Source organism: Lepisosteus oculatus, chromosome 7 (genome assembly GCF_040954835.1).
Source record: "Lepisosteus oculatus isolate fLepOcu1 chromosome 7, fLepOcu1.hap2, whole genome shotgun sequence".
Classification (NCBI taxonomy): domain Eukaryota; kingdom Metazoa; phylum Chordata; class Actinopteri; order Semionotiformes; family Lepisosteidae; genus Lepisosteus; species Lepisosteus oculatus.
In genome coordinates, this window is record NC_090702.1 from 4,525,858 (window position 1) to 4,551,431 (window position 25,574).

At 39.4% G+C, this 25,574-nt stretch overlaps 1 protein-coding gene and 1 long non-coding RNA gene across 4 annotated transcripts in view; one reads left to right on the forward strand and one right to left on the reverse strand.

The window, feature by feature from the left end:
• Window positions 1-1,514: 1,514 nt before the first annotated feature.
• Window positions 1,515-25,539, reverse strand: LOC107078086 (uncharacterized). The gene is made up of 2 exons (XR_001479084.2): window positions 25,283-25,539; window positions 1,515-3,076 (listed from the first exon to the last, which is right to left on the reverse strand). It is a non-coding gene; the product is annotated as an uncharacterized lncRNA (long non-coding RNA).
• The window catches only part of wnt7bb (wingless-type MMTV integration site family, member 7Bb), a 70,136-nt gene continuing 53,587 nt past the window's right edge, over window positions 9,026-25,574 (forward strand). The window contains exon 1 of one of the 3 annotated variants that reach the window (XM_006633811.3): window positions 9,026-9,613. In XM_006633811.3, coding sequence (XP_006633874.1) covers window positions 9,543-9,613 — 71 coding nt within the window. In that variant the 5' untranslated portion in view covers window positions 9,026-9,542. Of the gene's footprint in view, window positions 9,614-13,541; window positions 13,895-25,574 lie in introns of those variants that run through there. The other 2 variants (XM_069192041.1, XM_006633810.3) reach the window with 2 other exon arrangements.

Consider the following 25,574-nt stretch of genomic DNA (forward strand, 5'->3'; position numbering starts at 1 on the left):
CACGTGTGTAGATCTCCAAGACAAGTGAAGGAAGCTCTTGAAGAAACAAGAGTGGTCCTCTTCAAAGGTCACAGACCGTTTTGCTTTCTTCCAGGAAGGAGACCGTCAATAGCTGTTAAACATGTTCCTGGTTTTGCAAGTCATTAGTTAACCACAACCCCTCTTGTAATCTGATATTTGTAGTTCATTGTAAATGACCACATATCTCCTGTTACTTACACCCAGTCCCAACTGTTTTACAGTACATCCTGTATATGAAGTTGAGAAGTTATTCATCCTCAATGAATCTAAAACTAGTTTTTGCGAGAAAAGAAATCTGAAATGCACTGATTAGGCAATGCACATATGAAAACAGTCACATTTCTTCAACAGCCACTTTTCCTCTTGTGTGACAGGTATACCCCAGCAGTCTTTCAGGCAGAAACAGAAAAGTAAGCAATTCAGAAATGTTGTGAGACGGAGAAGAGAAGAAAAAAATCCACCAGGGGCTAAAAGCTATTTTTTTCAGTCAATATTTTAGGCTTAAATGGTCTCAAATATAACAGTGAAAAGGAGAAGGAATTTTGAAGAATTTTGAAGAGCAGCTACAGTACATTACCATGTGGAAGAGACAATGATTGGAAGTTTGCTGAAAACCGTGGAGAAATTGGAAGGCAATATGAATGGAGGAATTTACAAATCAGGTAGATTCTTAATGAAAGTATTTCTTCATTAAGAAATATTGTGCACATGAAAATTCATACAGAAATTAACATTTTGGATGGAACAATGGGTATGAAGATTTAACTTAAAAATATTAGAAAAGTACCTTTTTGTTGTTAGAACACAATGCCTGAACATAAAATCAAAATAAGTAGCATTTTTATTAAGTGCAATGTTCACATTGGATTTGAAAGGCTAAATGAGAATAGGAACTGTAACTCTGCCTAGAGGATTGAAGCAGATAGTATGTATTAAATGAATCTGAATCTATTTTCTCTGTGGTTGGAAATGGAACCTCCGCTGAAAATCATACATGTAGTTTGTGTTTACATTTTGAATCTCTGTTTTGGCAAAGTTTTTGTTGAGTCTGGTTGAATTAATAATTGATAGGATTTATTTTATATTACTAAATGGAGCCAAAATCACACAGTATAAACCAAGCATTATTAAGGGGTCATTATATTGATTTTGCCCTTCCCTTTATTTACATACAAGGTTAACTGTGTGGGAAATTCTTCAGCAAAAGTTCACTCCCATATAAGGAATGATGAAATATACATTGTATGTAACGGGAATTAAGCAAAATTAAACTTTTAAATAACTGCAAGGAAAGAAATACATAAGATAAAAAGGCTACAGAGGTTTATTGAATCCTAAAAAAATCTTGCAGTTCAGAATAAATCACCATAGACTTCTTATATGTCCATTGTATACATAGATATCAATGCCCTGACAGGTTTGCTGGTGTCCTTGGTACATAGGGTGGGAGATTTAAAATAGCAGTGGAATAAATTGGGGCTTGAAGTCTGACAAAACATCTTATTTTAGCGTTTTATTAAATCTTAATCCAAATGTTAAACACGGCCACTTGCTTTGGCAGTCAAAAGGAACCTCAGAACCTGCTTTGCATTTGAAAGTCATGGCTGAGCATTTTGACTTTTCCTAATCAAGCCAGTCAGGCAAGCTCTTACGAATGGCTCAAGTTCGGAATGCTGGAGAATTCTACACAACCACAACATACTGAAATGTTCACCCGTGATACTAATGGTGTTATTTAACAGATATAATTTGGGAGGAGGTCAAATTCTAATGGCATACTTAAGCTCCCCTGTGTATAAATTCTTCCTTGGCTGCCCACAACTCTGAGCGTACAGTGTACAGCTCTTTTAGAGCTCTTCCTCCACCCCAACATCACCATTGTAGCATTTTCTCACTGGCTCATCTCTCAAAAGCAAGGAGGGGGGAGAGATGTGACAGTGTTGATCTTTGGCCAGCACAGTCATTTCTTCAGCCAGGCGAGTTAACGCCAAAGTTTTAAGTGCGCCGTCCCTTTTTCTACATCTGACAGCTTGTTTTACCCTTATTCGAATTTGACCCAACTACTGAATTCATGTGTGCATCTCGCACACGATCTGGAGACATCAAATACTGCCTTTGCATTTTAATCAGGTGGGATGAAACTGGTGCGCCTGGTGGGAAAAAAAAAAACCCCACACACGCACACAGGGAGAACATGGCCAGCTCCCAGAAAGCTGCAGTCGAACCCAGGATCTGTGAGGCAGCAGTGCCGATCACAGTACCACCCAGCCTTGCTGTTGAAATAATTCAAATGCAACATCCAGAAAACAAAGCAGATTAACTCATCTATATTTGTGAGACAGGCCTTTAGAGTCACACTGGGCCTGTATAGACAGCTGACAGATGTACTGTACCATGGGTGTGGACTGAGTGTGGGAAATTGGACAATTTCGCTGTTTTGCGGTAGCCTCCTTTTAATGTGGCTGGACTCCTTTTTTTTGAACAGCTGTCAAAGACACAGAAAACAGACACGGCTAGGGTCTTGATGTGTTGGAAAGACATCCATACTTTTCCAGCACTGATCAAGTGGAGAAAAGGCAAAGAACAGGCTTGAGACAAAAATGGAAAACTCTTGACAGTAACAGTTTAAAACAGCTGCCTCAGAAGTGAGGGAGAAAAGTGTCAACTTTTTTTAAAATCCAGCCCTATTCCATTCGTTTGTCTGCTAGGAGCTCTGAAGTGCTTCCTTGACCATCAAAATGACCCATGCTCCGACGCGTTCGCGCTAGCGCTCGTTCTTGAGGATCAAGACTGCAAATAAATGGATATCCTTCTTGCCTGGAGTGTCTGTAGATGTGGCAAAGAGACGCCGGCTTGTTGGTTTGGCTTCAGAGATTAATACATTTCAATGTACAGCATTCGTTCCAGCTGACAGAGCTCCCACACAAACAGAATGATGCCCAGTGGTTTTCTTTTTCAGATGACGGTCAAGACTACTTAATAGTATTAAAAAAAAACAGCAACATATATATATCTGTTCTCTGCCAGCAGTCCCTTTCTCTCTTCTTCAAGAAAGCTAAAAGAAGAAAGAAAATGTTTACATTCTAAGGAGCAGTAATTCCTTTGCTGCTAAATTTCCAGTCCAAAGAGGGCTGAGGGCTTTTCTTTTTCCTGACTGGGGAATAAGATCAGCGTTTTAGTCGATTTGTGACGATTCTTTAACATCAAAGGACTCTTTTTTTGGCTGCACCATTCTTTGGGTACTGAAGTCTGTGATTTGTGGGTCATACCCTATATATTCTCAAGGTACTGAAGAATCTGGGTTACAGTCAAAATGCAAAGCCACCAAAATCAGTTATTCTCGGAAGCTCTCTGGTTAGTCCAGAGGACAGGGCTTTGTGGTGGTCAAAACTGACTGTACTAAAGCTTTAATGGGAAATAACACAGAACGTTTTTTCTTTTTGCTTTTGAAGATGACCTGCCACACCCTTTCTAAATACATCAACATTTCTGGGTACTCCACTAAAGCCAGGGCTGATTAATGTGTGCGACAAAACTCAACGTGTTAGTCTTTAAAATCCCCTGCCACCCCTGTTTGGTATGAATGTCATGAACACTTGCGAGGTCAAATGGAGGACACCCTCATAATCCATACATAATTCTTTAAAAAGTGTCACATTTAAATATTATAAATAACATTTCAGTTTGGGGAAGAAATCTAGGCCATCTGATTTCAGGAAAATTTGAAAATAGTGTACGATCAGAACTGGAATGACGATTTCAAGTTACTTGGCCTATTCCTAAAAGGTCTACAGCCTACAGAGGGCGATCAGCTTGTCATGTGGATTCATAATGTTGTTTGGAGCAACAAGGAATACAATATATGTAAACCCAATGCTGATGTCAATGATGAGTCTGATCAGCTACTTCTTTGGATTTAGCAAAACTAAAGTGAACCTGGCTTGTTCGGCTTTTAGTAACTGGAGTCTGCACCCTGAGTGACTAATTGACTGAATACGTGATCAGCAGTAATGAGACCTAATAATTGCTTACACTTATATAGCACTTTTCTAGACACTCCATTTAAAGCGCTTTAAAAGGTAACGGGGACTCCCCTCCACCACCACCAATGTGCAGCTCCACCTGGATGATGTGACGGCAGCCATAGGGCGCCAGAACGCTCACCACACACCAGCTATCAGTGGGGAGGAGAGCAGAGTGATGAAGCCAGTTCATGGATGGGGATTATTAGGAGGCGATGACTGGTAAAGGCTAATGGGAAATTTGACCAGGACTCCAGGGTAACAGCCCTACTCTTTTTCGAGAAACGCCCTGGGATTTTTAATGACCACAGAGTCAGGATATCGTTTTTTTTTTCTCATCTGAATGACAGCGCCTTTTTACAGTATAGTGCCCCCTTCACTATACTGGGGCATTAGTATCTACACAGAACGCAGGGTGAGCGCTCCCCGCTGGCCCCACTAACACCTCTTCCAGCACCAACCTTAGTTTTTCCCAGGAGGTCTCCCATCCAGGGACTGGCCAGGCTCACACCTGCTGAGCTTCAGTGGGGCTGCTAGTTGTGAGTTGTAGGGCGATATGGTTTCTTGCAAGACCTGGCATAGACCTGTGGCTATATTTTAATGCTAAGCAATCAGATAATTAGAAGTCTCAAGGGAGCAGCATTCCATTCTAACTCATTAAGGACATTTGGGCCTAATGATTAACTTGCAATGACTGCATACAGTGAGAGAAGGCCTGCACAGAGTTCCGTATGCACTGTACACTACATGGTACAAAGCTGTTTATCTAAATCTGACAAAACAAACTGATATTCACTTATTAGCTAGAAACAGGTTTAGTTTCAAGTTACTTTATTGCTGTTTTTCTATTGATGCACAGGAATTAAGAATATGAAGTTAATTCTACAGAGAGGGCCCACATCCTGCAATGTCATTCCACTGCTTTCTTATCCCACAGTATACATCTCTGCTGCTTCCTAAATGAGGCGAGTCAACATCAACCTGTTCTAGTAGCAATTACATCACTAGTGCTGCAAGTAATTGGAGTTTAACTTTCCTACTTGGTAGGAGCTACTCATCAGAGGATGAGAACAGTAGTTGTAGACACTGCCATAGTCAACGGCCTTGGCCAGAGGGTAGCAGCTACATTCAACACAAAGCAGTGTGGAGAATCTGAACACACGTAAAAAGATTAAAAATATTTAAGGGGTAAGTTTATTCTTAAATCCAAACCCTTGAAGAAGCAAAGAGGGACAAATTGGGCCATGAGGATACTAGAAGTGTGGAATTACACATTCTGTACACAAACAAAATATAAATATTTCAAAACATTTGGACGCTCAAAATACTACCACGGGATGTTTAATGACCAGTCATCAGAACCTTGTTTAATGCCTTCTCCCAAAGACTGCATCTCCTGTAATACAGGATCACCACACCAGCATTTCGGTTTTGGATTTCTTGTGCATAGGGAAGAATGCTCTTTTTCCTTAAAAAAAGCTTAATTTTTTAGATTAACACATCAGGGCTGTGTTTAAGTCTGATGGTGACCAATGTTGCTTACCATTAGTAAGCAATAACAGGAAAAACCATAATGGTATTAATAAAAGTCTGAAGACTAATCCAATTGTTTCCCACCTAGTGGTCAGAAACTAATCCACAGTTTAATTTTAATGGCAATTCATTTACCCGTTATCACATTTTTTGTTAATCATGTACAGTACCGTAACACCACACATGCATGAAGAAACTAGATTAAATAAGACTCTCTGGGCTGAATTACTGTGCTTGTTCACATATTTTGCTAAATACATCCTTGTACAAGCCTGCATTAAATGCACAGCTGTAGTCTCGTTCAATTGTATACTATTACATTGAAAAGGGAAGTTTGGGATTTTGATTCCATATTCATTATGTCATGCTTTCTCAAGGCCACTAACTGATTTTCACATGCAGGGATAATGCATAGGTTCAGTGCTGCACTGTGAAAATGACTATTGCAGAGTAAATACAGTACATACTCGTCAGCAAAATGTTTCAGAATACTGCTTCATGCACTCGAACATAGGCGGTCATTTCACATCACAGATACCTCTTCAGACTCAAACGCACCATGTTTAAATGGCGTAATACCTGCTGACTACAAGAACAGGTGCATATTGGAGGTAGTCACGAATACTAGGGTACATTATACAGGCTGAGCAGGACTGAAACCAATGTGATGTTTGTGGGGGGGGGGGGAAGATTTTCAAGAAACTAACATTGAAGCATCAGTCCTTACAAACAGCTCCATTACATTTCTGTAATGTGCCAGGACAGAGGGCTGCACCTCCAGTGAGTTCTCACTCAGTCCTCTGAGTGACCGAATTGAATTAATTAGAAGGAGTTAATGTTCTTACAAGAGCTCTCACTTGCAGTGCTTGCTCACCACTGATGGGGCTACCTACAGCATATAATCACAGGACTGTGACTCCCTGGGATCAGGGTTGCAGATGTATGTCAAGGAGGAGGAGTGTGGAATTCGAGCATCAATTCTGAATGTTGCAGGACTTGTTTAGGTAACCAGAAGAATGCCAGGAATTTGGACTTCACCACAGCACAGGATACAATAGCAGAGCAGAAACTCCTCACTCTCGCATAAAGCCAGTCATTGTTTATAAGAGAGAGGTGTATTCCAATGAGTTTTGATGACTTAGTGGACATATTACCAGAACTATTTATACGTATGTATTCAGGGATCTTATTGGTATCGATACCAATTTGCATGAAGTTAGATGCCACCTTGTGCTCTTCATTGCCCATTAAGGAAATGGAAAATTATAAAAGCAGATCGTGTCGTATGGAAAACTTAAAACTGAGGGTTTCGCAGTTGAGGCCTTTTAAAATTTAACTGTCGCTTATTAAAACAATTGAAAAGGCGGAAAATAGCATAGTTGGGACTTCCTCAGCAGACACTGAACTAAAAGGCTGAGAAAATTGGAAAAAAAAAATGTACGCGTACATTTTAATGGTGAATACAATGCAGTAACCGAGCTGAGCAGACGGACGGTTACCTGTGGGCGGATACGAATTGTTTATTAACTATGACTTTTTCTCGATTTGTCCGTGATATTGCAGACTTCAACTTTTTTCTGGAGTCAAAAGTAGGTCGCTACACCAGTCTGTCGCCACACGGGGGTGTTATGTTGCGGTATAATCAGCAGAAGAGTGAACTAAAGAAACTGCAAAGACAGGATCCGCAGGTATCGTCTTCTTTACAGCAGCCCAATAAGACTGCTCATTTACTGTACTGTATATAGTCATTCATTCACCTTCACCTGATTCAACCTAAGGTAGATTCGGGAAGAAAGAAAAGTCACTCCCCTCAGAATAAAGCACCCTTTTCATTAAACTTCAAGCAAATAAATCGAAACGTATTTAAAGGATTTCACAAGTAAAAGCCCTGTAAACCGCAATACATAGGTACCCTATAGGGATCATAGGTCTTACACAGCTGACAGTGGGTTAAACGCTACAGTGAAAAGTAAAGAAACGTTTGTGTAAAATAAAATACTTTCTAACAATAGAAGGTACGTCAAGTGTGACGAAGAAAACCCCGCAAATTACGAGGACGTGCTCTGAATCTCACAGAGAGTGGCATTTTGTATAATCTCTTGTTGACATATCGATCTAGCCGAAACTGGAGTTACCTGGATTTACCAGGACATTTTCCGATACTTTTGTAACGGATTGTCGGGGTACAGCATAAACTCACTGGGTAGGTGCAAGACACGAATGAATTCTAGCTGTTATTTTCGACCTTACCTATAGTCAATTCCAGTATTTTGGGATTTCGCTCTTTTGGTTATGCCTAAATTATACAAAACCCCCAACCCAGCTCCAAAATGGTTTAGGTGCGAAGGAATATTGACATTTTTAGGCGTACAGCAGCTATCGTTGAACCCTATTCTTGTTTTTACAGCTAGTTATTAAATGCTCCTGTGAAAGGCCTTCTTGCGTTTTTTTTTAATTTATGATATCCGAGTAACTTGCTTTGCCTTAGAAACGGGCAGACTTTATAACGCTCTTGCAACACGGGAAACGTGTAAGAAAGTACGGTAGAAGCGGATGAACAGGTGGCATTTCTTTATCCACAAGATGCCCAGCCGTGTTGTTGAAGAGAATGTCTCTCAAGTAACTGCATTGGAACCCCAGGGAAGCTACTGACTACCAAACAAATTAATAGAGTCAAATGCCCTTCTCTCGTCCGTAACCTCTTGTGTTGCATCGGCAAATCCATCTTTATAATTAATGTGGACGGCGGGCGCTTACAAAATGTAGATCAATTCGGAGCCAATTTACACACCTGGGCGTTTTAACGAATATTGCAGCAGTTGAAGCGAAGTGCCTTGCTCAAAGGTACAACGGAAATGCCCAATATGGGGGTTTGAAATTTGCACCCGCAACGTTTCAGCTATGAATCCAGAGCCTCATTCAAGTATCAATAACCCGCTTATTTTCCAGCCTGCCAAAACAGTATGGAAAAGGTGGTATGGCGCACTTTGACGCTCTCCTTCAGAGCTCGTCTGCGACAGAAAAAAAAAACTTCATCTCGAGAAAACGAAATCCCTTAGTGTCTGCTTTGAAGATTACGGATCACTTACATGGGCTTGTATAATTCATTCACAAGTAGCCCACGGTGTCTAGAGCATTTGTATGGGTGAATTCATGACAGCCTGGTTCTTGGAAAATGTTAGGAATCCCTACATGAGTGCTCTCCCATTTTCCAGTTAGTAGACAGTAAGCATACGTTTTCACATTATTTTTCGTTGCTTAATGTGAAAGTCTATATAGGGAAAAATGCCTATATAAGCCATAAGTTTCAGAGTGCATTTATCTGTAGCTAAATAGATCAAAGCTATCAATTCTTTTGTTCAAGGCGTTCTGAAAGATCGCACGTGTTTAACTGCACAGAGCCCGACCCATCCGCTGTGATTCAATAGAGAGGCGTGGATAGTCTTTTTTTTTTGTTACCTGGAGAATACCTGGAGCTACAGTATGAAAAGAACTTAAAATGTCGTCAAAACAGCAGGATCGTGGAGTATGTGCAGGATGGCATTGTAAGACGATTTTTCCGTGTCCAAAAGGTTGATTTTGAAGAGTAGGTGTTTGGAGTTGTGGGGGGCGATATACCTGCAGGGATGTTTGAACAAGTAAAAACTGATTTCCTTGCAGTCTGAAAGCGAACTTAAAACATAATGCGAGCGGTCATTCCTCGGGCGTATTTTTGTTTTTGCTGCTCCTTGTACTGTATATTGTACTCCAGAAGCTTTCTGGATTCCACCTTGGTGTTGCACCTGAGAATTTAGCGGATATCCAACAAATCATGGAACTAAAAAAGAACCAAAGATTGTACGTGGCGTTGTTGGGCAACACGGCAACGTTTTCTGCGCTTGGAATGGTTGAAAAACACAGCTAGTATGCATGGGGATTTTTGAACCATTTGTTTTGTGAATGGCACTTGCTGGAAGCCGATAGATCATGCACAGACCCTTTCGCCAGTGGATTTTTTGCGTGTTTTTGTGTTTTGGAATCATCTATCTGAAACTGGGGTGAGTGTTTTTATAAACCGAGGCAATGTGGTTGAAGCGCTTAGTCATGTGAAACGAAATCATGTGTAAAAGTGAACGAAACGACCTTCTGTCTCTTGCCGTTTTGCGCAGCGTACTGCATAGGCAAGTGTAACGCTTTAGTATTTATAGATATCAATGGGGTTAAATAGGAATGGGCATAACCCTGAATTCATACCCAGTGCTTAGAGCTTGTTTAATTCTGTGCTGTCCGTCAAGCGGTCTTGTTAAAATGAACTTGATACGCGGTCTCCTGTACATTTAGCAATAAGAGTATACCTGATGCTCAGATTAAAAATGTAGAAATGTTTTAAACAAAATAGTCCCCCCTCCTCCTGTTGCTGTCTGTGCCGTTTTTAGTCTCGGTTTTGTACTGATAGTACTTGTAATCTGATGTCTTGCATTTAGTCGTATACAATGTTTCAAGTTCACTGCCAGATTTTTCAGTACCTGTGTAGCCTCATCACATAGCTGTTGGCCGAGTTGTATTTCCACATTCCACAACCCAGACGGAGTGCTTACCTGTTTTGCAATACCCGAGCTTGTTTCTAGCAGGGCCAATGCGTATGGAGTTTCAGTCTCTCGTTTTCTTTCTTTTTCTTTACGGAATTGAACTGACACATTCGTTTCATAAGAGGTTTTGTTTTATTACATCAGTCTGTCCTCTTGTGACAGCCTCATCATCCACCTACAAAGCAATGCAGGCGACGGAATTTTTTTTTCGGTCTCTCGCCGTTAAATGAATAAAGTTTGCGGAATGTGTTGTGTTGAATTTCTTAAGGGAGATACTATAAAGCTGTTGGTGATAGCACCTCCATTACAATAACAGAAGCCCAATCAAGGCACGGGGAAATTAATTTCAAACAGAGAACATGTACAGCTTTACACAAAGGGTTGGGGATGTCGTTTCTCATGCTATTAAACCGATACCCTGGTTTCGTTCGTTCAAAAAGACACTACTAAAAACCAAGTGATCTAGATAGGCCCAATAGCCTCTTTTCGGTTGTAAAAGTTCTTATGTTCAAAGATCATTCTTCTGAAGTACAATATATTTTAGTAGTAAGTCACACATACTGTACAACCCATAGAAAACCTACTCCTTCTCACCCCCGTCTGTATGGACTCCATACTGTACGCTAAAATGCGGTTGTAGGTATTTCAAACACCACTTCACACATGCGCGCGTTGCAAAACAGCTGTTTATTTATGGTAGCATATTAACAGGTGAGTTCAGTGTTTTAGGAGTGAAAGTTTAACCCGCTGAGTTGAAAAGATAGTGGGATAATAATCAAGTTGACCAAAACGGGTAAGCAAAGAGTTATTTGTTACGTATTTTATAGTTTCATTAGGCTTTGCTTGGAATTCTGTTTACAAAAAAAAGATGCTTCCTAGACTGCTTATACAAAATGTCATCCTTATACCGAGATTTAATCTATTACGACTAAGTGGTTCATGTACAGTAACTTTCCAAAACGCCATAGACCATACAGTACGTATTACAGAATTACCAGAAGTGAAAATTAGTGCAGCGGTTCAGAAATGAGATAAGAACCTGCTTTCTAAGCGACAAGCAACTGTGCATGTTTTAAGTTTTTCTCCACAGATGTTTTACCAAGCTCATATTGTGTTACTGACTCCGCATATGTAAACTTTTTGGGCTGAACCGGCAGCAAGCGTTGTTTGGCGCAGGTACAATGTAGAATGTGCACCTGTAACGTTATACAGCAAGCGAGGCTGTATGGAGTTCTTGTTGTTCATGGGTTAGACCTATTAAGTCTTATGGCCTGCTCTTTAACGCTCTGTTCTGTAGCATTAGCTCACCGGTAACCAGCTAGGCATTTATATCAATTTCGATGACGTTTGCTCCTCAAACGTTAGACATTGTGTTCATGGAGAGTTGTTACAACGTGTTTTTTAGCCAGAGAATAGTTCAGTGATGCTAAAGAGGTAACTGGACACGTGACTAAGGACCGATTACACTTTGTAGCCAATACGCATTCATTTGCAACCAAAAGGTCCAGTCAACCTCACACAGTAATGAACACATTGCCAAATAATAAACTGCTGCATTTCAGTTTGCCTCTTATTTACGTTGTAAATTTTAGACGGAAAACATCATACTACGTGTGCACTCAGTTCTTTATTTTTAAGACGTTTAACGCAAGCACTGCAAACATGTTTCACACTAATTTTATTAGACAAGCACAAGCAATTTCATACACCTACAGTACGTATTGTATGCGTTTGCGTTTCTTACCACGCTCAATGTGCAAAATGTCTTCTCTTATCCGATGTAGCATAGTCTTCTACCAGCATATTCTAGCCATCAAATTATAAATATACACAGATCAAAGTCTGATATGAAAAGCACTATGATTTCACCATGCAAGTTAAGAAGCGGTATAATTAAGTTTAAACCTAGTACTGTTATTAAGTATAACTTTTATTAGAATTTCTAGAACCAGTGCTCTCCTGTATTTTGCGGTACTGACAGCCAGGGGCCTACCAATAATCCAAAGATCCCAGTTTTCACTTTTCCAAAGCTCTTAACGGATAACATTCTTTTAGATCTCTTAGAGCTTTGTGCCAGTGTTAACTAATTACAGGAGAAAAGGCGTCACCTAATCGATTAACACACCAAAGACTAAGGCAACGCTGAAGGATTGGACGAGTGATAAAGTCAGCTCATCGTGATCCGTGAAACAGGACAAAACATCTCAGAAATAATTCAGAATGTTTTCTAGAGGAGCCTATAATTTTAATGCCACATGTAGTCGAGCCTTTCAGTTCATGCAAATTCTGTTTTCAATTCACGGATGTTGTAATATACTGTATATGCACTACACGTTTTCTTCGGTTTGCGCTTGAGTGCCCGTAAAGCGCTTTCTAAAAAATATCTGAAAAAGCTTCATCACCAGGAGATGGAAAGCGATATGTAACATTTGTGCAAATAAAAATGAGAGGACCACGACTGTTAGTTGGCATCCACACTGTAGATATTGATGCGATATTGTTTTTTTTTACTAAAAATAAAAAAGATGCAAAACCGTGACAAAAGACCTTTACATCTTATTTGGGCACACAGTATGATCTTTTGCTACAGTACAACATAGTATTTGTGACGTTTAAATCAGAACAAATTAGGACGACAGTTCCTCTCATACCGGGTAAGATATTAACAGAATAGAAATGGTTGGAATCTAATCTGTCCACTTTACTCACTGCATCTAGATATTGGTTTCCTACAGATCAGACGAGCTTTTTTTTTTGCAGCCTTTTTGTCCACAGTAATAAGCTCTTGCAGCTACAAAGATAATAGTATTACAAATTTTACGAAATTAATTGGCAAAAAGAAACTTTATGATCTAGGAGCTTTCCACCAACGGTGGCGAGTATATCTATGCCTTCATATAAACTTTAGTATAGGCTATATCGTTTAATCATCATTAATCTATTAATAATTCTTGCTTTCCCCCTTTTTTCTGAAACCTGGAGATACAGGATGAAGTCAGAACCTCTTTTGTCATTGCAGAATAAAAAAAAACAGTTATTTTGTGTTCAAAGACTGGAAGTTTGCTTTTTCAGAACTGTTTCAACTGTTTTCAAACTGGTAGGAAATAAAACGTGTTCTGTAAGTAAGCGCCAGAGCACAAAGTCACAGCCTCTGACTAAACTCTGAATAAACAGCGGATTGCGTTCAGCGGAAAACCGGGCTTCTTGTATTCTTGTATGTTTATTTATCGAGCCGATTTATTTTGTTTCATGTGATGAATGAAGGATTGTCTCCGGAGCCGATCATTGTCACTCTATTGTCCCGTTGTGTTACAGAAGTGGGCGGATTGTTGTGCCTCTCTGCCCAATGGCAGCCTTGTCTCTCATGAGAGAAGAGAAATGCTCTTTCTGCCATCCAAAATCTCTTAAACCATCATCATTCCAGCTCGAGAACCACACTCTGTAACAGCTTCTACCGCCGAGACATGACAGAGTCAATCTCCGAGCCCGCAGCACATACACTGCCCTGGGACATAGGAGCTGCATAGCACCAGCAGTCAGCCAACACCGCAGACACATCGCATTTAACCAGGGGAACTGCGATCTGTTCCGTGGAAGGGGATTAAAACGCGACAGGACTAAGGAATTACTTGACTTCATCCGAAAACGGCCGCAGTTCCATGCCATGATGATCATCTTCTCTTCACGCAGTGTACTGCTGTCAGTGTATTACCCACAGATATTCCTCATCCTGACCAGTGGTAGCTACCTGTAAGTTTAAACCTCTTAAGAACTTTTTTTTTCCCCTGCGTTATACCATATAATGATTAAATTATGTGGCGGTAAAGGTGCTGAGGATGCGATGTACTGCTTTTTTATTGAGGCTCTTTCCTTTCGCAGGCAGAGTCAGATCGAGATGCTTTAAAGACTTAAAGTGTGTAAAACATAAGGATTATAGGATTTTAATTAATGCTATTATTTCAACAAGTTATTGTTTGGTTATCTAAGCGCCTGTGATATCCCAGGTCTTGTAACATGTACTGTATTGGCTTTGACACAGACAAAAAGACCGAGATGCCTCGATTGTTCACCTGTTTCACTTCGGCAAGGCTTTTTAGATGAAGCTAACGTGCTACACTTCATTCGCTGCATTGACCCAGGTGTTTCAACCTTTTTGTTAAACACTTTTTTTCCCCGATGTACTTATTTTTTACTAAAAGCGTGTGAAGAATCACCTCCTGAATTATCATTAGCACGATGGAGCCGATTATGACAGTCATGATTTTTAAAGAGGTTAAAATAGTTTAAAACGACCGGGAAAAGCCTAATATACACTTTTTTTTCCTGCCGATTATACAAATAGAAAAACGAAAGTTTTTTGGGCGAATGTGGGGATAAGATGTTAATCATGAACGATACGTACACTGAAGTCCAAATTAAGGTTTCAAATCTGGACAGATATCCGTGTCGCTCTGTTGCGCATACTGTGAAGGCTACCTGTCAGTGCTTGTGAATGGGAATTATTGTTTATTCATTACATCACTATGAACTGTACTTACATGCAGCTTGGAGGTTATAATTTAAAACCACATCTGGAAAAGTTGTAATGAAACATCGGTCGGTAACATGCGGTGTTTGATTGACACTCCCGAGCTTAATTACCGCGCTGTAATTACAATAAGAGATTCTAGTCCTTTCTAGGGAGAAAGTTTTATTTTCGCGTTTAAAATAATTACTGAACCATACATTTTTATCTTTGTGCTTAGACCCCAGACTTGATGCTAAAATAGATGTGGTTTTTGGTTACAGTTAAAAAGTGGGCATGACTATGTTTAGCTTTGGTTTGTACATTAGAAACTACATACCATTGTTTGTTTTTATAATTTAAACCTGCTTTATTCGGCTTACAGCATAATTTGATATATTTTCGGGAAGGGGAGGGGGGGTGCAGTTTCAGATGTGCGTGGAATACAGAAAAAAACGTGGTTCTTTCTGGGGGCATCGTGTTTTTCAGGTTTCAGTGAGTTCTTGCTGTCAAAAGTGGGTATTGAGGATGGCGGCGGGATGCAATGCTATACCAGTGACATTTATCTCGGTTATCACCACCTTCCAAAAACAAAAGCTTGCCAACAGCTAAACGTACACGCTCTTCTCTTCTGAAAGCAGTCTATTTGACGAGAATGGTGAAAAGTCGGGGGGAGGGGGGGGATCCCATTCATAAAATTGCCGACTGTTTTTGCTCTCAATCAACACATGACGAAGACGATAACAACGGGGCAGTTCGGCTTAGTAGCGAACTACTGAGGAGTTAACGTGGAAACCCTCTCTTGTCATTTTACGTCCCGAATCGCGCCACCCTCCAAGTGCCCATAAACGCGTAGATTAACCAATAACGAAACCCATTGAAAGGAGCTTTAAAATACCAAATTGAGATTGCATGACGTCGAGATTTTAGAAATCATGTAATATTCACTTTATTTACCTCTTGTATATTATATTAGAAGGAAATCACTTATTAGACAGCAAAAGTCTGGAAGAAATCATACAGCAAACAGTTTCAGATGCAAAATATTTGCACGGTTAAAAAAAAAAAGGTTTTGCGACATCTATTAGTCTGTACAAAACAGATAAAACCGACAGTGCACATAAATTAAGATTTTTGGATCCCTTTTCCAAAACCAAACACTTTGCAGACTTTAAGACTTAAGGCGATTTTACTACGCAAGGTTGAGGAAACTGCTTTAACACCTTGGTCGGTGCGTCCGTTTCTTTATGTACATCATATTCCTTTCGACAGTTGTCAGGGCGCAACTACTGCTAAGAACGAAGAAACTTCTGGAACAACACCCACTGACAATGCGAAACCCAAGAGCTGTGAGCAGAAACAGGCCTGGTTTCAACTCTTCAGACAGATGCATTAGTGAACGCGTAAATCCATAAAAGTCTGACCTTAAACTCATTCATTTTGAAAAAGCGACAGGCATAAAAAAACTGAAGTGAAAACTGCCACTTATGACTTTAAATTCATGCTTCTTTCCATTGGGTAACCATCTGACTTTTTTAAAAGTTCCTGTATCTGATGTTGTTTCAATATAGAGCATTTGGTTAGACAAATCAAAATATGCGGGTATAATTCTATGGTTTCCTACCGACAGCCAAATGGACAATTTTGGAAAGAGCGTCTCATTTTGCTACCTTGCTTGTGGCTTGTAGGGAGATTAGTATTTCCTGCCCGATTTAATCTCCCATTGATTTTGGGAAATTAAAATGATTACAACCTTAACACAATACCCAGGTGCCGACAGTGTTGCCTCTAAGACCTTCGTTATAGTAGCTTTTGACATGTTGATATCTTTTACTAAGAACAAGATGCACTACAACCAGGAAATTACTGGAGGAATACAAAAATCGGTCGCAATCGTGGATATCATATTCATTGGCACGGCAGTTTTGAAAGGAGCAGTTCTGGTAATTGTAGCTGTGATAGTGTTTTATTCGATTGCTGCCATTATCTTTCTAAGTTGCTCGAGTTTAACAGCATAACTATGAAAAAAATACAGGAAACCGTCCAATGTCACTGCATACTTCAAAATACAGAGGTGCAAAAAGAGCGTAGCATTTACTGTAAAATACCAAAACAATGTTGAACTACTATAGATATCAGTACTGCACAACAATAATTGTGCATAACAATCAGATTAATATATTTATGGTTTTTGTATTTAACTGACACTTGTGAGATTCGGTGCAAGTCAGTACGTTTTTCAGTACTCTGTGTGAAATGTGTACATGTAATGAACTTGGCCTTTAAGATTAAGGATCGTTATGTGTATATAATCCTAAAGATCTAGCTCAAGAGATTATTTGGCCAAGCATCTTGCTATTTTGGGAACAATACCGTTTCATTTTTTAAGATTCCAATGTCCTGTGAATAATTAAGGTGTTGATTTTAGCTGAGTGTTTTCACCTACAGTAGGTGTGACCTATCAAACAAATAAACACGTTCCCCATCAACAGAGTGATCATTTTCGTAGGAATTAGGAGCAAAGTGATCCTTAATGCAATTATTAAAATGGCATTTGAGTTCTTTCTTGGTCAACAGACCAAATCAAAATCCTGGGGATTCTAAGCACTGAGAATAAGCAAATCGTCCTCAGAGTAAATACTGTATACTTGTTGATTTATGTATAGAAAGAGCTGTCATCAAGGCAATGAAGTTGAGCATTTAAGCTTCCAGTAGGCGCATCCGAGCTCGAAAGCCTGGGAACATTTATTTTACGTTTAATTAAAGTAGAACAAACTTACAGCACTAAAGGATTTAAACTTGTCATCATAAGCACCGGGACACACATACCAAAGCCCATGCAACTGTGGGATCAGCTTAGTAGCTGATGATACGATCATTCTCAGACATCATCTAATAAATATCTTCCTTTTATTTTCTCACACAATTAATACAGTGGTTGAACATATTAAGGGAAAAAAAAAATAGTGTTGTAGCACAAATGTGGAAAAAACAAGAAAATGCTAAACCTCTAATGCTGCTATTACATTTGAAGTCTCTTAGGCGGTTCTGCTTTTCAGTATTATGAAAACTTTGAAAGCTGTTGAAAATTCCTGTTCCACAATTCATTTGCTCTTTGAGGCAGCATTCTTGAGAATAATGTTCTAAAACATTTGATTTCATCAGACTACAATCGATGAATCTTGACTAAGATTGCTGCGTCTTGTTTCCTTCTCAAACAGATACAAATTTGTTCGCACTTCATTCCAGCTGTGTGTGACCTTCCAGCAGTCTGTGACTTTTGGCGGCTTTTGAACGGATTCTATTTTGCTTGCTTAGTCTCACAGTTTTTGGTAGGACACTGGTTAAACAGTTTGCTTAAAGTCCTATGCGATTGACTTCATCCCACATAATAAATTACTAAATGTAAGGGATCACAGTTAAACTCTTCCAAGGCTTTAAAAATTGACAGTATTATCATTACTTATGAAACCTGCTGGATTGTAACTCCGTGAACCAGATTGAAGATACTTAGCTCCTTGTTTTTCCCTTAGTTTTTTGCTCAAATATTTACTTAAATTATTTGTTTCCGCATTGCTTTTTGGCAAAATCTCTTTAATATAATAGTAGTTTTTATCTTTATGTGTTGTGCACATATTTTAAGAGGGAATATACTTTTATGTATATCAAGGCAAGTGATGTTTCCTTATTTGTTGTAATACTTTACTTGTTGTGAGAGAACATTACCAAAAAATCATGCATTCATAAGGTCACGGACATCGAAAGTGGTGAAGATCTACATTTCCTGGCTTGATATCCACACTTGCAGTAGTTTAAATAATTGAAATGAATGAATAGCTGCCTTATGGTTTGTTACATTTCAAAATATTCCTCAATTTTTCATTACATCATTCTTGTTAGTCTTTGGTCAGAAATTGAATCTAAAACAATTTCATCTTGGTACAAACCAAACCAAAACACGTTTTAAAGACTTGTGCAGAAAATTTGCTTGGCCATCAGCTTTGCCATTTGTGATTTCAGTATTGCTTATAATAATAAAAAAAAACAAATTAAGTAGACCATTATAGAACCAGAAGCCAATATCTTAATACAGCGAGGAAAAAGTGCAAGTGCAGTAAAGTTTGAGTGATAGAAACAGTTCTAAATCGATACTGCATGTTAATCGTAGTATATTGTAAAGTATTTCAATATTAATCCAATACGAATGAATTGTTCTGCCCTCCTAAAGACTACATAAGGTCAGAATCCTAGGGAAATAGACCATTCACATTTAATGGAGGCTTTCAATATATGAAAACATGTCTCCTTATTAACCAAAGCGAGAAGACCGATTTAGAATAATGAATGAACAAAACTGTGATATTATCATACACGCGTCATTGAGCGTTAATTGTTAAACCCATTTGTATCACCACCTTACCATCCTTTTTAAAATGAACTTTTTTTGGACATTAACTTATTTTAGGCAAGAAACAGACAACAGCAATAATAACAATAATGCTTTACTATTAAGCAAGACTGAGCTCTTTAAGTGGTCTGGTCAAGAAACCAAGCAAAAATCAGGGAAGCAAAGGGTATTGAATCCAATTTTTCAAGTCTCAAATGGAACAAAATTGTTTCCTTCACAAAAAAAAGTGCAAAAACAAAAATACAGAAGCTATTGCCAAATAAAATTAAAAACAGCTCCAATTCTGCGAGTTCATGGTTAGCTTTGGACCACTGTGACTGAACAATAGCCTATGGATGTGCAAGATACTGAATGTTTCTGCACTGAAGGACAAATCACGATTAGGGGGGAGATGACTTGTAGACTTGTTTCAAGAATATTTATTTTTAAATGGATTATGAAATAATGTAAAACAAATTATTGGCTCAGCAACGTCCAGAAAAATAAAAGGTTTTAGGCCTTAAGCTGAAGCACAGAGATTTTCCTCTCGATAGTCATAGACCGCGAGGCTGGGGTGGGGTAAAGGGACATCTGGCTCATGGCCCAAATCCTTTTAAGCAGGGTAAAGGAAACCAATTCAACACGCAGGCCCATTCAGCACTCATTCTTGCAGTGGAAGGTGCTCATTGATAGGTTTGCTTAAGAATGTTTTCGCGACCATTATCCGTTTTACAGTACAGAGGATGTGCAGTGTGTACAGTATGAGGGCTCCAGGTTTGTTCTTTCGTGACCTTGTGTTTCAAATGTGAAGGCACAGCCTCTGGCCAGCGGGTGGCAGCGAGGAGGATCTTAGAACAGGGTCTCTGCTTGGAGATCACCGTGTGGCTGTGCTGGATTTTTGCTCATCCCATTCCCTCTCTGTTACCTGCTTCCAACAGGGTGTTCAACTACTGGGTACTAATTTGTCCCATTAGTACCCTCAGTACTAAAATGTCTAAAATCCATCAATTTCTAGCTGTTTCCCCACCCCGATGACACTCAAGTATAAAGAAATGCAGTGGCAAATAAGAGCCAGTTCATAATAACATAATAAAACCGAAACACCCCTAATAATCACTATTATAGATTGGTAAAACACATTAAGAAAAACATTGAGAGAACAGATGAGAGCACTTTAGATGTTGGTGGCTTTTTAAAAGTTAGAGTTTTAAATGGAGCAGACAGTCCAGTTTCAAGTACTCACCTAACAGATGACAGGGAACAAGTAAAAGGTTTATTCCAAGCTGAAAAAAAAGCTTGGAATAAAGAAAACAATGTTTCGTCCGTGGGGACTTCTTCAGGTGTGAGGAAGAAGGCTCCACGGCCAAAACGTTGTTTTCTTTCTTTTTTTGTTCAGCATGGAATAAACCTATTACTTGTTCCTTTGCAGCCTATGCCTGCTGATGCAGATACCCACCTGAACTATAACAGATGACAGGATTGTTTCATGTGTCAAAGAGCCTGCCTGCAGCTCTTGCTATCTGGATTAGTCTCTGGTGCCCACCTTTCTCCTCCAAGTTATTTGGATTTTGATTGCCCCATTACTAAAAGATATTGCTGCTCTGGAATTGGACCAGAGGATGTATTTGACAAATACATTGTTGGGCTTAAGGAAGCGTTCTTGTTCCGGAAAGCTAAAACAAAAGAATCTTTTTCGTCTTGACCAGAGGAGATCACAAGGGGATGGACCTCCAGCCCAGTGGTCTTCTTCAGAATGAGTCAAATTTAAGCCAGAGAACAAGAGAAAAGGAGACACTTTTCCTCACACAAAGGGCTGCGGGAGTCCAACAAGCTAACAGCCACTGTCGCAGCCTGTCTTTTACAAACTGGATGGATCATTTTTTTAACGCTGAATCCAAATGACCTTATTTTACAAACTTTCTTATATTCCTATGTGGAGAATGGAATTACAAATCGGGCATTAGCCCCACCTTGATTGGTTTTATTCACTAGTAAATTATTGTTATTAGTTTTGTTTTTAGCAGCACTTTTCTTCAGATTAATGCCAAGTCCTCTTTTGTCTTTCATTAAGAGAAAACAAGAATTTGGGCTGCGAAGAAACATGTAGGGGTTTGTTCGGTGGTGGAAAGTAGAAATATAAACAAGACGGCTATTGAACCTTCTTCAGGTGATGACTCCACAGCTGAAATGTTTTTCCCCCCCTCTTTCCTTCTAATTTTGAGCATGGGATTGATCTTTACTCGGTTATGAAATGAGTCCCTTTTTCTGAGGTGATAAATAACCAACCTCTCAAAACAATCGTTCCCAGTGAGCGCGCATTCAAGCCGTTGAGTATTCTCATGCATTTGTTGCGGTCTACCTTTCTTCTGCTTGGAGGGCGAGCATTAACATTTTACCCGTCCGTGTTAACAATAGCGATGATTCCAGCAGCTGCCGCATCAGGACGGCCACATTCGGAACTGGTTTGCAAATCCTTACTTGCAACCCCAACCGAAAGGCAGCTCCCAAAATCATTGTTATTCCATATGCCAACATGGGGCATATTTGCAAGTCATACGTTATTTCACACCAAATAGTGGGAAGCAAATGCAGTTCCCTGCCTGAAGCAATGATCACCGTTTCAATACATGTATAGGCACATGGATCATCTTAAATGGCTAAATTCTAGTACTATATTTTAATGCAGAATATGAGTTGCCAAAAGACTACAGTTAATCCTCAGGCAGACCAACATGCAACAGCTGAATGTTACTGAATAACTTCCCCTTAAACATCAGGTACTGTGTGTACATGTATTTAACGGCACTCCTTTTCATGACGCCCTTTGCTTGATAAACCTTGCCAAAATTTAAAAAAAAAACCTCAGTAAATCACATTCAATACCTCATGTATTGTCACACAGCTTTGTTAAGTGCCTTGGGGTAACCGTGTTGTGAAAGGTGCTGTATAAAAATAAACTGAATCGAATTCATTATGCTAACCAGAACAGACAAAGAGCAGAAGGCCAGGCATTGCCCTCTCTGAATGAAGAGAAGAAGAAGTTTTACCTGTACTGTACAATACCGTACTTACCTTCTCTGGCTTAGAAAACGTTCCTTAAACTCTCATGTTGCAAATCCCTTCTATTATCAGTGCAACAATCTGGGCGGCAGAAACAGATAATTTGTAAGTATGATCCTAGAAGCAATCGTACGAAGGTTCTGTGCATTTGTAAAATTTCAAGATAAAATAAAAAGGAGCCAAACACCACATTCTCGTTATAGTTTCAGTGCTCAGTTCTGAATTGGCAATTCCGAAAGCCACTAGCCCAAAACATGGAAATATAGTAAAACATTTCCTGTGCCGATTTTAATTCAAACTTTCAACCATATACTCTAATTCAGCCGCAGTGTTTGGGAACTGCACTTCAAGGAAGACATTGCTCCTGTGGAAACAAATCAAGAAAGCTCTGGAGTCATACCAGTTGCTCTAAAAATCATTTCAAATGCAGAAAAGGTTAAATATTTTTTAGCCTGGAAAAGAGAAGGACATGTAGGGGGGTTTGATTCCAAAATTCAAATCACAAAATGAGTTGAGAGCTAGCAAGTTAATATTCACCAAAGAACTAGGACTAGACAATATAAGAGACTAGTGAAGAGTTATTATATAGTATTTTGAACAAAAAACGGGTAGTTTTACAGAAAACTGTGAATGTTTGCATTAATCTAAAGAAAACTACCACTTAAATTATTCCGGTAGCAATAAACTACCAGAGGATAAAAATAAATCAAATGCTTTCTTTCATTTTCTTCTTACTCATGCTATTCCTCACTTGCAAAGAAATCAGGATGCACATTTAATTCAATCATACCTCATGCTGTATACTGTACAAGGGTCAGTTCAATCTGCAGACAGCACTTCTCCTTTTGCAAAGGAGGCAGTATGTGCCAATGGATGTTCCCAAGCAACACAAAGAAAATTTGTCAGCAGGCTTTTCTGATCGTTGTAGATTTTGGAGTTGGAATTCATGGTTCCTTAGAGTCTACTTTTTCCCCAACTGGTTCTATAGCCATTTCAGTGAAACCCAGCAGGTTCAATATAAGGGACGTACTGGTTAGAGCAAAGGTCTGGGGTGTTTTTGAAGGCCCAGAAGTTGTCCCAATTTAAAGGAAATAGCAAGGAAAGGAGATTATGAGTTTCTTATACCCAAAAGCCCCTATCTAGGACTGTTGCTTGCACTCTTCAAACAAAAGAAATCAACTAGGTGTATCGATCCCCTAGATGCTTGGTCTCTGCCCTTTTACTTGAGCCTACTCTACTGTACCATCTTTTTCCTGCTGGAAATGGCATTTGTAAATGTTTGTGGTTGTGTATAATGCCTCTTGGGAAAAGAACACCAAATCTAAGGACTGCAGAATTAGAAGTAGCACCAATAACCACCTCGATGTCCCTGATGACGTATATGCAAAATAAATATAAAGTATCTGCTCCAATGCAGGTGAAGGGAAATACTTTAGGAAAACAAATACATTGGAGAAGATACTCAATGCAAGATTGCCTGTTGGAGATTTTCACACATGAAACAATCCTCATACACACACAGCCTAACAGAAGACCCTTGGGCTGCTCCTGGCTTCATTATTGTTGCAACAAAACAAGATTAAAAAAATCAATCGCCATTCATCTTGGCGATACCAAGACAGGAAGATAACTCCATTGAAAATGCAGACCTATAAAAAGGGAGGCTGCAACTACTGCCATCTCCATCCTCTCCCAAGCCCACCATTTTAACTCCTGTCTCACCCTTTTAGACAAATCACCAAACCCACATCCTGGCTTTCAATTAGCAATCACAGTTATTTCCAGAGATGAGCCATTTACCAAGTCTTTTAGCCTGACTCTTCAGTGGCCTCTAGTGGCAGCCTCATTGTTATTGCACCCTCCAATCCAGGTCACCTGCTGTAATATTTGGGAGCTTGTATAACAGGGAATGCTAACCCGATTTTGGAAGATGGAATACGCCTTTTGAAAAAGTGAAGGCTACTGAGTACTCCTGCCAGTACAACAAGAAGTCTACAGCACAGTGAAAAGAAAACTGTATTCCTGGCATACGGATGGTGTAAATGTGAGCCATTTGTGGTCTTACTTCCCCAGTCTCCCCAACATCAGCACTACCTCCCTATCCAGCAGAAGGGGGGCAGGGGATTTAATTCTGAGGAACCACTTCTGTACCACAACTGCTACATGTGTCACAGAAAAACCTGGTTACAATCACTGGGTGCTACCGTGCCATCACCAAAATCTAAGCTATGCGTGCACGCACACAGGTTATGAAATCAGCGCACAAAGGAAATTGAACCGCGCACAAAAAATTTAATTCCCAAAAAAGTATGATAATAAACACAGTCGTCAATTGTAATTGACCACACAAGACTGGCTGCGAAAGGCCCAACTTGGCTGTGTGCATTATTTTTGCTACTCGATAATCGGTATCTGTGCTCTCGTAGTCTCGTACCTCACGGTTCAGCTTGACTACTTGGGGGGTTGGGGAATGTCAGTGAGCACCTGAATCCATTACTTACCTTTAATGCAACAGGTAATTATCTCAGGCAAATCATTACGTATTAATAGTGCTCTGTACTTGTCTACGTTAATAAACACATTTTGATTCACCCAAGGTTATAAATTTACTTTGTAGTGTCTTCTAGCTGTCCATCTTTGAATTTGAAGTTCAGATATAAGCAATATCTGCAACCATGTTTACTAATTACACCAAATGTCTGTTAGTGTCAGACAGACCCTGCTGTCTGGTTACTTACTAGTACTCTGCTTTAGAATATTGAATGGGGGAACATCCTTGTGATTTTTATGCAAACTCTCTGACAGTCTGTCCCATGCAGTTTGTGTGCATTTGCACTAATGGTAGTGTTTATCTAGAATACGGAGGGACCTGGCTTGAACACCTCTTGTGACCCATGAATGACACCTGTAAGTTAATTTCACAACTTCTACCCATTAGTAGCAGACATCCTATTTATTTCATTCCAAGATTTCTGAAGGGTTCATAAATGACATTAAAGTAGGCTAAATCATAATTCAGGACTTTAGAAACAAAAATGTTAGCAACCACACTACCCAGCTCCAAGTCAATTTCATAAGGTTCCATGTGTTGAATGGAATTCAATGCAGTTTGAAATTTGGAGTTTCCAGGAACAAATTCCACTTTAAGACAGAGCATCAAAGTTGGAACAATTGTTTATGTGCTTACCTTAAAGAATTCTTGTGGCATGGATAGCTGATCTCTCTAAAACAGAAAGATCAGGTTCCAGGAGGTTAAAATCAGAAGTTTCCAAATCTTCCATCTGGGGACTCACAAAATTGTTGGTTTCCTTTCGATTGCAGCACTCAGATAACCGAACCCTTAACAGACCTTACAATATGGCTTAATTTGAACTCCAATTTGACTAGATCTTAAACCTGTTGGAAGTTGTCATTTAACTATAGTATTTCATATATATAAACTAAGATCTCCACCATCTGAGCAGAGTAAAAAGACTCAC